The 11907-nt window shown below is 43.6% G+C and overlaps 1 protein-coding gene across 16 annotated transcripts in view; it reads left to right on the top strand.

Moving 5' to 3' along the window:
* Positions 1-554: 554 nt before the first annotated feature.
* Positions 555-11907, top strand: part of scrib (scribble planar cell polarity protein) — a 68698-nt gene continuing 57345 nt past the window's right edge. For 7 of the 16 annotated variants that reach the window (XM_044338985.1, XM_044338984.1, XM_044338983.1 and 4 more), the window contains exon 1: positions 557-1679. In XM_044338985.1, the coding sequence (XP_044194920.1) occupies positions 1521-1679 (159 nt within the window). In that variant the 5' untranslated portion in view covers positions 557-1520. Of the gene's footprint in view, positions 1680-11907 lie in introns of all 16 variants that reach the window. The other 9 variants (XM_044338974.1, XM_044338973.1, XM_044338972.1 and 6 more) reach the window with 4 other exon arrangements.

Below are 11907 nucleotides of genomic sequence, written 5' to 3'. Positions count from 1 at the left end.
CATCTTTATTGGCCAAGTATACTTACACATACAAGGAATTTAAGTAGTATAGTATACACAAGGAATGTCTGTATACAGGTATATTGCATATTTTGTATTTTAAACTAAAATAAATATGTATAATATGTAGGTACAGTAGGTATTTTAGTGTTACAGGGTTTCTCCACAGTGACTGAGTTAACTGTTCATGTCAGTGCTAAAGGACACATGAAACACTACCAAAACCATTTTTAAAGGTTGCTTATATGCACATTATCATAGAGCCCTTTTCTTATGTGGTGCAGCCAGTTATGCACAGATATCTCTACATGTATTCCACATATAACCAAGAAAAATCCTAGTGATGTTTTGAGTGATGCAGAAAAAAAGCTGTGTAGTAGTGTAGAGTTTGAAATGTCTTAATAGTACAAAATATGGGCAGGGAGGTGAAACTTTATGGTATACTTTAAGTCATAATGACATTTTTTAGTATGAGATGTGAGAAGGCTGGTTGAAGCTACCTGTTTTCCGCTAGGTGGAGCCGTATAGTAACGTGTGTGGCCTTTGCAACAGAGAGGCGCAAAGCGGCGGTGCTTCAGCTCAAACCGAGCCCAGCCCCCCACACGCCAAACCGGCCTGGCTCGAGCTCAACAAGGGGAGGGAAGCGCGGCTGTTGCTGAAGCTCCTGCCCTCGCTGCTGGCATTTCATCTACGTCGCAATAAAAGAGCAGTCACTGGGCAGTTTCTTTGACGTCTTTTGGTATGTTGCTACCAGACACAACCGGCCGGTTGAGAAGGTGTTTTCCGTAGCCGTTTGCGGTATTAGTATTGGCTAACGGCAGTTTGGCACAAAGGCGTTCAGTCAGCTACTAGCCGTTGGTAGCTAGCTTGCTAACAACACAGCCGGTGAGGACGAGTACATCCCAGCGCAGCCATACCCGGGTTAATCTGTTGACTCGCTCCGTGGGACATGCTAGCTATGTTGTGGTAGCTATTTATCTATAACACCAGTCAAGTGTTTGTATTAGCTGTGGCTACTCATGACGAGGACACTTCACTTTACGCTTCTGCATAGCTGGGTCGCTGGCTGTGTGATTTTTTTTTTTTCCAGCTAGCCACGGCAGAGCTTGGGTCTGACACAGAGGGGATGGTGGTGGCGGTAGCAAAACAAGCTAACGTTTGTTATTCCGTTTGCGTGAAGAAGTGAGTGCAAGAAGTGAGGAAACAGTTCAGCCGAGTGGGAGTTCACAGTTTTGTTTATGCTAATTTTAATTCCGGGGTGGAAGACGCTACGACGAGTCTGACAAATCCTTGAGCACGACCGAACTGAAACTAGGAATATCGCTGACTGATCGAAGGGATTATTTTTGTGTCTCTAAGTGGATTTCGGCCTCCTGTTCGGGATCGTCGTGGGAACACGGTCGTGTTTTGACATTGAGTGAGCCCACTCCCACAAAATATACTCCCACCTCCCCCTGCTTCACTCTCCGATGCGGAGATTTCAGTAGCACCGGCAACCAAATCCCCCACGGCGGCCGGACATGCTGAAGTGTATCCCCCTGTGGCGCTGCAACCGCCACGTCGAGTCGGTGGACAAGCGGCATTGCAACTTGCAGACAGTCCCTGATGAGATATTCCGCTACAGTCGCAGCCTGGAGGAGCTTCTCCTCGATGCCAACCAACTCAAAGAACTACCCAAGGTATGCACAGAGCTGTGTCTCCTCTGTGTTTATTATTCTCCTGACAGAAATGGCTAAATATGGGTTATGTGCGGATGATGACAGGCTACTGCTTTCTGGTCTAAACTGTCGAGTTTACCCTGCATCACTACACATTTGGTTGTTTTATTCAGATGTTTGAGAAGCAAAAGGTCACTGCCAGGTGACATAAGCAGTCAAATAGCGTGCATTATATCACCTACTCAAATACTTCCTTCTCAGCTCAGGTAGCTCCTGCTTTACTTCCCTGGAAATGGGTTTGATCATTATGCCCTGCAGTGATGTAACAGCATTAGATATTTACAGTAAGATAGTATCTCTTGTTTCAACCTGTCATTTTAGAATACTTTTGTTTTGTCTTGCACGCACATGTATGTGTAACAGTATTTCAGCAGGGTCTCACAATGTCAAAATCAGCTCCAAACTTGAGTTATGACGTTTAAAAAAACGCCACAACTAGTTAATGCAGCTCATTCAGTTCTTTTTAGGGCAGTATATTTTATTGACATGGCTTTCCAACAGCCTTTAGTTAGTTTGAATAGAAGAATTAAGTGCGGGGGGAAGTGGACCAGTGTGATAGGATGTTTTTTTTTGTTAAGAGGAGTGCTGAGTGTTGTCCTGCTGCAGGGTGGATGTGCTGCATGATAAGAGGGTATAACCCAGATCAAAACAGCTGGCACGCACCATATTGTCTGTAGTAATAGCATCAGTGGCCAGTTGGATTGGATGCAGTGTGGGAAGGCATGCGTGGAATGAGTTGCAAAGCTGTCCCCACCCACACTCCCACTATTTGAAATATGACAAAAGTTCTCTTTGCGTGGCCAAAGAGTTTATTTTTAAGGGGTGCAGGACTGTTGTTGGTCTGTTTTCCCTCTGGCTCTACAGAGCTCTGGAACAAAACACTTGCTTGCTCGACTTTCTGGCTGTTTTTATTCAGTTCAAGGCATTGTTCTTCCTGAGGACAAACTACTGGCTGTGATTTTGATGGAGCAGGGCATTTGTATGAATGCACTAGTCAGTAGAAGACTGTGACAGTCTCACAATTCATGGCTTTAGCTTTAGTGGTGAAAGGGACAAGTGGCACATTCACTAATGAAGATTGTTAACAAGTCAAGGTCAACAGATGCTGAGGTGTTGGCACAGCGCAGCATGTTACCTTCTGGGAATCATAAACAATAGAGCTTTTTTGTTTTGGCAGTGGATACACATATTGCAGTAATCACTTTTGACTCTTCATTTTCAGAATGTTGGGAAATGAGGCGCATAGTCAGAGTACAAAAAAACCTCCAAACCCTGAGCTAACAAAATCCTGACACGCTAGAGTCAACCAGACCAGCTTTGTGTTTTAGAACAATTTTTTTGCTTTTACTTGTATAATATTTTTATCACACATATTTATTTTAGGTCAGTCCTTCCTGTGTTCGTTTGATAAAAAATGACCTTGTGCATCGCTGCTCAGGGGATATGGACTTGCTTGATTTAGCACAGATGAACAGAGAGAAACTCAAAACAACACACATGCACACACACTAGTTGTTGAATATTTTTAGCTTGTCTTAATTGTTGTTAATGGAAGAGGGACTGTTCACTGCGCAAAGACCGAGGCGGTGGTGATGCTTACCTGCAGACAGTGCGTGTTCTCCACTTAGCTCATACCTGTCACATATCCGCAGTGTACCTGGTGCACGGCCCCTGAAATACTGACTGACGGATGCACTCAAATGCTCTGGCGCAGACAGCTAACCGACACAGCCTCCCTGTGTGGTGCTGGCCTCAACCAGGAGACATAAATACGTGGTGACAGAATGTCTCGTGTGGTTGCAGTGAATGTGTAGCGTGCAGACACAAAGCATATGGGCCCTCTCTGGTCCTGAGAGTCAGCGGGGCTTCAGTGAGGGGAGCAGCGTGCGAGGTCACTGCCCATACAGGGTTGGGAACAAGGGCACTGACTGTATGATGAATCGCATTAACATAATGATCCCAAAAAGTGCGTAAGGGTCTGAATGCATTGATGGCATTTGCGTGCTCCTTCCCTGGCTCTGTGTATTCAAGTCAGAGATGAGTCTGCAGACTTAATTGTTAGTCTTTGGCTATTTTTAGTTGCCAGTGTAACATCCCGGGTCATTTTTGCTCATCATTTCATCCCATGTGTCTGGAAATGAGGTCGCCTTTCATGACAAACGGTATGGACAAAATGTGGCATGCTTATTGGCTGCGCAACCATATACAGCATGTAGACTCAGAGGAGACACCTTTACAAAGGTCGTGGGACACAGACACAACCCTACAGACCAGTCAGGCAAGGTTAGTCTCAGTCATGTAAATTAATATGTGTAATAAAATTTTGAAACAAATAAAATACACAATGACATAATCAATATGGCCATTAAAATGTTTTAAATGCTGGAAACTCTTTTTGAATTAATAATGAACAGTAAAGCAGTTGTGATGTGTAGAGATATTTAATGTGTTGTTGGTGGTGGATGGGTCTAGATCGTATCCGTAGGGGTTTAACGTAGTGAACAGATGGAGATTTAGATGTCCTGACAGTTCGTTCCTTAAGTTTGCTGTGACTCACCCCCCCCGCACTGCCCACCAATCTAAGATTATGTTCGCTGCAGTAACGATGTCTCTGTTTGCGACATCAAGACCATTGTAGGTTTTTAAAAAGGAAAATTAAATTAAATAATAAAATTATAATAAATTGCATGTATATAAAAATGTCCTGTGCTTACAGCAAAGTGATCTGAGTTTCTTTTTGCTGCTTTGCCAAACTAGCCCTGCCTCAAAGATCATGTTGAGGAAGAGGGAATTATCTTTTTAGCCATTCTCAAGTCCCATGACAGGTTACAAAGAAGTCCATTCACCAGTCTGATTGCCCCCCTCATATCCAATGTCATGGCTCTTTGTGTTTCCTGTGTGCTCTGCACTGCCCATGACCAGCCTTACATTAAGACTTCAAGCATATCGCGACTCAAATGATCATTTTAAAGATCTGTTGTAGGTCAGTTACACCTGCTAAAAAGCACAAGGAGGTCACTTTTTAGAGAAGGTAGCTGAGCTCCAGGTACAGTATGCGGTAGTCCAAACAACGGCCTACTATATCTACTTCTTCTTGTCTCTGCTTTTCCATTGTTGAAATAGGGAACAAATCCCTGATGGGTGTGTCCCCATCAGAACTTTGCCAAACAGGTTTTATGCATGTCACTCCCAGTATTATTACCTAATAGGACCTTCCAGGTACGCCGTAATATGTTACAGTTCTGAGATCCTGCCTCTACAATTTCAGGAATACGAGAACTTCTGCACCCAATAACTGGGCTGCGAGGAAATCTATAACTCAGTATAACTGATTCCATGTGTTTACCAGTTTATGATTCTGTTTCCTACTAACTGGAGGTCAAGCTTTGCCTGAAATTGGAAAATTAGACGTTTGGATAGTTTGCAGTCTGAATAAAGATGTATATGTGCATGATAGATAGGAAGGATGACTGTGCAATCTTTTTAATCCTCAGCTGTCACTAGTGCCCCCTCTGTGTGTGTGCGAACAGATCTGCGGCTAAAGGACAGATTAGGGCTTCACCCGGCCGTGAAAACGCCCCTCAGCACCACATTTTCGACCCCCCTGCATGCAGGCCAGTGCAACTAAGTGTTCGCCTCCTCTGGGATCTGCTTCTCTGCCGTATGGGTCTCTTTTCGAGCACATAAATGCACAGATAAAAATCTGAGTGCTTTTCTCTCGAGTCCCTTGGGTCAAACGAGACCTAAATTAGGCCCCTTCAGTCAGCTCTTGCTGAATGTGAAATGGTCTCCAATTGTTTGCCTAATCTTGAATATTCAAGTGTTTTTGTTTTATGTTTTTGTTACATAAGTCTTTATTATTATCTTAAGGAAGACAGAAAACCGGCTCCGTCTGATTGAGAATGAGTGGTGCTACACCCATCTGCTGTAAAACTCCTATAGGAGGGGTGAGAAATGCAGGGAAAAGTTTGCTGCTCACTGAGGGAAGTTTGGTTTAACAATCTAGGACCTCTATACTTTACTCCATGTCCCTGCAGTGTGCTGTTGAGTTCTGCAGTCCTTCTCCCCTCCCTGAGTTTCCAGTTAACTCTACAGGAGAGTCCTGGTTTCTATCTCCCCAGCGACGGGCTGAACTAGGCTATGACGAAAGATAAATTACACCTGCCACTGGCCTCTCTGCAGTAAAACCACATCTTTCCTCTGGCTCAGCTCTTTCTCACTCTACTACTCTCCTCTTTCCTGCTTTAGTAAAGCATGTGGAAGCCGGCAGGGCTATTGTTCACAAAGTGTAACTGAATCTAAAATAAGATTTGTTGTGTGAATGTTTTGTTTCCATGTGTCAGGACAGGCTATAAGATTTCCTCAGTCTTTGGCTGTAACTGAGACTACCCCCATCCCAATTATAGAAGAATATATTGTGGGAAAAACAGGTGTAGAGTTTTAAATTCTGTAATCAGCCCCCCCCCCCCCTTTCCCCCTAATACAGGATCGGTAAAAAGTGAAAGAGATCCAGAGCTGGTGAACCCACGAAGAAACAGCAATGTGAGAGATCTGAGCTCCTTTTTGATGCTGGAGCACATTCAGCAGGTTTCTTTGTCTGAGCTGATGACCAGCTGGTCTCACATCCTGCCTGCCCCCCTCCTCCCAATGTGGTGGGGCAGAGGGGTAATGGGAGTTGTGTGTGTGTGTGTGTGTGTGTAGTGGCGGTGGGGGTGTATTTTATTCTGGAGAAGGATTAACAGGAGAAGGGGTGGGGGGTGGGTGTGGGGGGGGGCTCTGGCACCTCTACCGGAGGAAGTGATCTGGGGGCTGAGTTCCACTGATCCCTGGCCCTCTGGGACTCTGATGTTGGGGCCATCCATCTATACATGAACACCGGAGTCTGGGCTGACATCCAGTGTCAGGTGGGAAAGAGCTGTCAGAGGAGACTTCTGCGCCGCGTAGATGGATCTTTTGCTTCACTCTATCTGACAAGCATATGCGCACACTCACTGCTTAGACATTCTCCTCCCTCACCCTCCCTTTCACTTTACAAAATCATACATTCTTCTTGGGAAATAGTAGCAAGGTTAACTGTGTAATGCTAAAACTACAGTGAAAAACACAGCGCTGCAATACAGCATGCTTGGAGATGGCCGCCTGTTGTGTTTTTGGTGTCAAACTGACCTATTCTTCAATGTCAGTGCCCCTGAAAAGCACCCCCCCCCCGCACAATAAATCAACAGCAATTTTGCTTAATTGTAAGATCTTTTCTCAGCCCAAATTGCAGAGCTTTGGCTGAGTCCACCTGCTCAAATGTAAAGAATTTGCTACCTTTCTTTTTCACATCATTATAAATTTGAATACCTTTTTGGATAGTGGACTTGTTGATTGGACAAAACAAGCAATTTGAATGTGTCAACATGGGCACTCAGCTCAAGAACTTGTGACGGGCGTTTTTCACTATTCTTCATATTTCCAAGAACAAATTATTAATAGAAAACGAGTTGATTAATTGAAAAAGGAAAGGTTGTATTTGAGGTAGAAAAACGCTGAGAAATACCGCTCTGTACTTCAAAGTGGCATCATTATTATGTTTTTCGTCCGACCCTGCGTGACTTTACCCACAGTAGCATCTCCTGTTCGGGCTGAGGCCGTCTCATGACGTGCGCCCGATGATTCCCTGCGTCGCCGCGGTGGCGGTGTGTTCTGGACTTAACAACTGGTCTGTACACTTGCACTGTTGTATCGCAGCACTCCGGCCTCGGTCGCCAGCCTCAAAGGTAAACACGGAGGCAAGGCTCCAGTGAATAATTGATGGCTGTGTTGGTGGCGGCAGCTGTTTGCGATAGGGGAGAGTCTGTGGCTGCCGCATGCCCTGCTGGAGCACTGTGATAGGATGGGAGCTCTGTTGGCTACAGGCATTAAGTACATGCAGACAAGATGTGCAAGGTGACGCCATTTTCTCTGTCCAGCTGTATTTATGTGTTGATCTCATCTTCTCAATAGCCGGTGTTAAAAAACCTCAGAGGTAAAGGGCACAGGCCTGACTGTATCCAGAGTAGGGAGTGGCACTCTTAAATCCTTTTTACAAACATACATAAACTAAAATGCAGTCAGTCCGGTGGCCAGAGTGGCTGGTAACAACTTTTTTGTATTAGCAAATGTCTTATGTCAGCATTATAAGGAGCAAATTCAGGGTTTTGCAGTTGAGCTGGTCAAAATCAGTCTTGTCTTAAGTCATCATTTTATTGTACTTGCTACAAATTATGTCTGACTGTGTTTGGGATATTTTTAGTAAATGTAAAAGTCTTGTAATGTATATTGATCTTAAATTATGAAAAAAAAATTCACAAAACCTCTGCACATCTGTATTTTAAACTACACTGCCCTGCATACGTCCTCTCCTGACTAGAAAAGCCCTGCTGCAAATGCAGTAATTGTTGCTGTCAGTAAAGCTTAGTAAACAGACTCACTTATCAGCCAGTCGTAATTGCTTTGTATGTGGTTTATTTCCCATCCTGTCAGTAGTACAGTTTGAGGTCAACTTGTGCCAGATGTTTGTTCTGCTTGAGCAAACTGCCTGTTTGCGGCATTCACGCATTTTAGCAGGTTATGACTGCAGATTAAAAAAAAAAAAAAAAAAAGGGACCGCGGCCAATGAACATGTGAAGTTCAGAGTGGTTAAATTCAGCAATGACATTTCTTTGGGATGGGATGCTGTTTCTGAACCTTTTGATCATACAGGAGCTCAGGAACTACACTCTCAGTCACACAAATGGCCCTTTGAGGCTAATCTGTCAGGGTACTGATGTCCCTGTGGAGGAGTAGGTCACCCGGAATGGCATTAAAACCAACCACAAACAAATGCTGCCCTTTATCTGCTGGCCACACACAGTCATTGAAAGCCTCTATCTATCACTCTGAAACCTGATAGTCCCTCACATCCTCAGCCTGGTGTACTTGTGGCTCTGAATGGGTCACTGTCCCTCACCATCAGCTCTTATCTCCATCCAGTGTCTGAAATCAACTTTTTCACTCACCTGCCAAGGGGACTGGTGGATGAAAAAAATATCCACCGGCTAAGCATATTTTTTTTACTGGGCAAAATATGGTTGGTGCTCCTTCGCCTCAGACCATCTCGAGTACGTTTCGTGGCACAGTTTAAACTGTGTGTTTAAACACACATGGTGCGTACGTCTACACTGTACAGGGACAAACATGGATAATTCCTTCTGAGCCGTCATGCCAGATATTTTATCACATGACTATTTTGGTACAAACATTTACCCGCCAGCGTGGTGGATAGCCTTCTGAGATTTACTCGCCAAATGGGAAAATTACCTGCATTTAGCGCTCGGTGGGTGTTAATTTCAGACCCTGTCTCCATCCCATCTTGGATTTACAGTTAAAGATGCTTCCTAGATTTAGTGAAAGAAGCTGTATTTTAACACTTTGCATGTGACAACACATTCGGTATTAATAGCGGAAACTGGAATTTAACCAATAAGCAACCAACTCGTCTACACAACAGCTTCCACAACAGCAGTTCTCAATTTCTATGGTGTTTTGAAACAGGTGGCCACTTAAGCCTGACTGTCTGTCTGGGCTAGTCTAATGGTGTTTTCACAACTGCCTTGTTTAGTTTGGTTGAATCGAACCCCGGTGCTTTTACCCCCATGGTGCGGTTGGTTTGGGCAGGTGTGAACACAGCAATCGCTCTCAGAACAACCAGACCGAGACCTTGTTGAAGAGGTGGTTTCGGTCCGGTTACAAATGAACTCCGGTTCAGTTCTTTTGTGGTATGAACATGATCCGGCCCAACTGCAGAAAGCATTGCACATTTTTTTTTGGATTAAACCAGCTCACATAGCCAGCTGCACTGTGCATTATGTTATTATTATGTTGTTATGTACAGGCAGGTATGCGCTCATTGTGTCCTCCTTTCTCCTCTTCAGCAGACTGAAGGCAGCACATCTTCTTCAACTAACATGGTGCAACACATTGCTCTCTAGACGTTGCCTTGAAGTGCCTTCAGATGTGCTGTTCTGCTTGCATATTTTGGCTTGTTATATGGTCCAAACGATGACTGTAATTAGGAAGAAATTCTAACTCTGCTGATGGTCCATTTCGGATAAATATGCCGGAAGAAAAACAAACTCTCCTTACTCTGATTTCTGACTAATTAATGGAGTGACAGCTCCCACATGGCTTTTGTTGATACAGTTTGGTTCGCTTCTTTTTTTGTGTGTGTGTGTGAAACCATAACTGAACCAAAGAGAAATGCAACAAATTAGTAACTCATCCACTGATTGGGAGCAAAGCAAACAGACTATAGGTTTAAAAACACCCTAAGTGGCAGAGCTCCCTCAGGGATTCTCACAAAGCCCTGGTTTGTTTGTTTTTTCTCGGTCAGCGTTTAGGTTTGAGCCACGTTGATTTTGTTGACGTCCTTGTTTCTCTTGTTGATTCCTTTTTTGTTGGGAGCGTCTCTGCAAGCAGGAAGTGGGAATAATCAAGTGAGCCATGGAATGCCCTGTTTTTGTGAGGCCATCTCCTCCCTGGACCATGTTAGTGGAGCGTTGGGGAACTTTAAATCCAAGCATGAAAACAGAAGGTTTGGGGAAAAATCTGCTCATGTTTTATTTGTTGTTTACTCCCCCCCCCCCCCATCCTCCTCCTCCTCCTCCTCCTCCTCCTCCTACTCCTCCTAGTACAGCAGTGGGTTTTTTTTAAATTTCCTGCTCCTCACTCTCTCCTGTATACACACTCAGAAGCGCACAGTGCCTCTAACTGATTGTGTTTATGATAAGTGACACAAAGCTCTATGTTTGTCTTTAATCCTACAAGATGTTGCACCAACCCGTGAATGACTTTTAAGCCCCAGAGCTCAAGAGTCATGATAAAGGAGTGCAGTAATACTCTTGTGGCTGCAGCAGTGTTACTACGATGGCAGTGTCGACACCACTTACTCTACACTTGACTCAACTATCTCACCGCCTTTCATCCTCAACATTTTATTCCATTTAGGGAATAATTGTCCCTAAACCAATCAGTTTTTAATGATGATTTTCCCCCAAACTACTATATAAGATTTAGTGTAGTGTGCTTCTCAATAGCAGAAATGTTTGCACTTTCTGATTTTGTGGATCGCAACTGCTCTTAAAGAGCTGGAAATGAATAGCGAATCAGCCCACAAATCCCAAAGCATAAATTACTCAATTAAATCTGTTTTTAAAATGTCAAAGTCATGGAAAAAAACTACAACTTAACTGTCTGTTTGTGTGTGTGTGTGGCCTAAACGGGTCCAAAAAAAGAAACCTCTCAAGCTAATATTTATGTCTTGAACAAGAGCTAATCTGGGAAAATATTTAACAATCCCCTTCAGACATGTATTAAGATATGTAATACTCCGCTTGTGACAATAATATGTGTCTGATATGGGTTTTTTTCCACAAAAAAAGTATAATTACCCCTTTTTAAAAATCCTTAAAATGGCAAATATGTTTAATTTCAGATTAACTGTTGGACACAAGATGTCTCATATTTCACTGAAAAGTCTCTTCCTAATGTGCACTGGCGGCCTCAAGTTTCCACATCACACTTGTGTAAATCGAATATTGCACCACGATTGGCTTCTGAACTCGTCGTGATGTCAAAAATCCTGCTCATATGCAGGAAATCACAGAGAAACTTTCCACTTAACAGCGGATGAAAGTGAAAACAGCCTTCAAGTGTCAAACTGCACATACATCATTCTGCACAGCGAAGCTCAAACATTTAACTGCAGGAACAAGGAGGGAAAAACATATTTCTGAGTGGAAGAGGGGACTTTAAAATGTGTAATCAGCTACAAGTGATATTTATAGCTTGCTTGCAGTGGAGTTGAAAAGCTTTTTGTGCAGTAAAGTGAGACGGTCGGGCACCTGTTTATGTGCGTGCGTCCGTACTTTTTCTCAAGCGCACACATATTGCTGAAACAAATTTTTATTTCACTGCATGCACATACACAGCATTTACCTAATATGTGTACCATGCAATAACAAAACCCCTACTGCAGAGCTTTGTGTTTCCTGGTCACTAAAGTTATCATTGACTGAATAATCATTTGCAACTTATCTAAATTGCTGTGGTGTCTGCTTCCCTTCCTTATTGATCACGCTATTGATTTGGTCTTCCATTAGCCAGTATCACTGAACGTTATAGACAC

The sequence above is a fragment of the Thunnus albacares genome, chromosome 21, assembly GCF_914725855.1.
Source record: "Thunnus albacares chromosome 21, fThuAlb1.1, whole genome shotgun sequence".
In the NCBI taxonomy this organism is placed as follows: domain Eukaryota; kingdom Metazoa; phylum Chordata; class Actinopteri; order Scombriformes; family Scombridae; genus Thunnus; species Thunnus albacares.
This window is presented reverse-complemented; position numbering and strand designations above follow the sequence as displayed.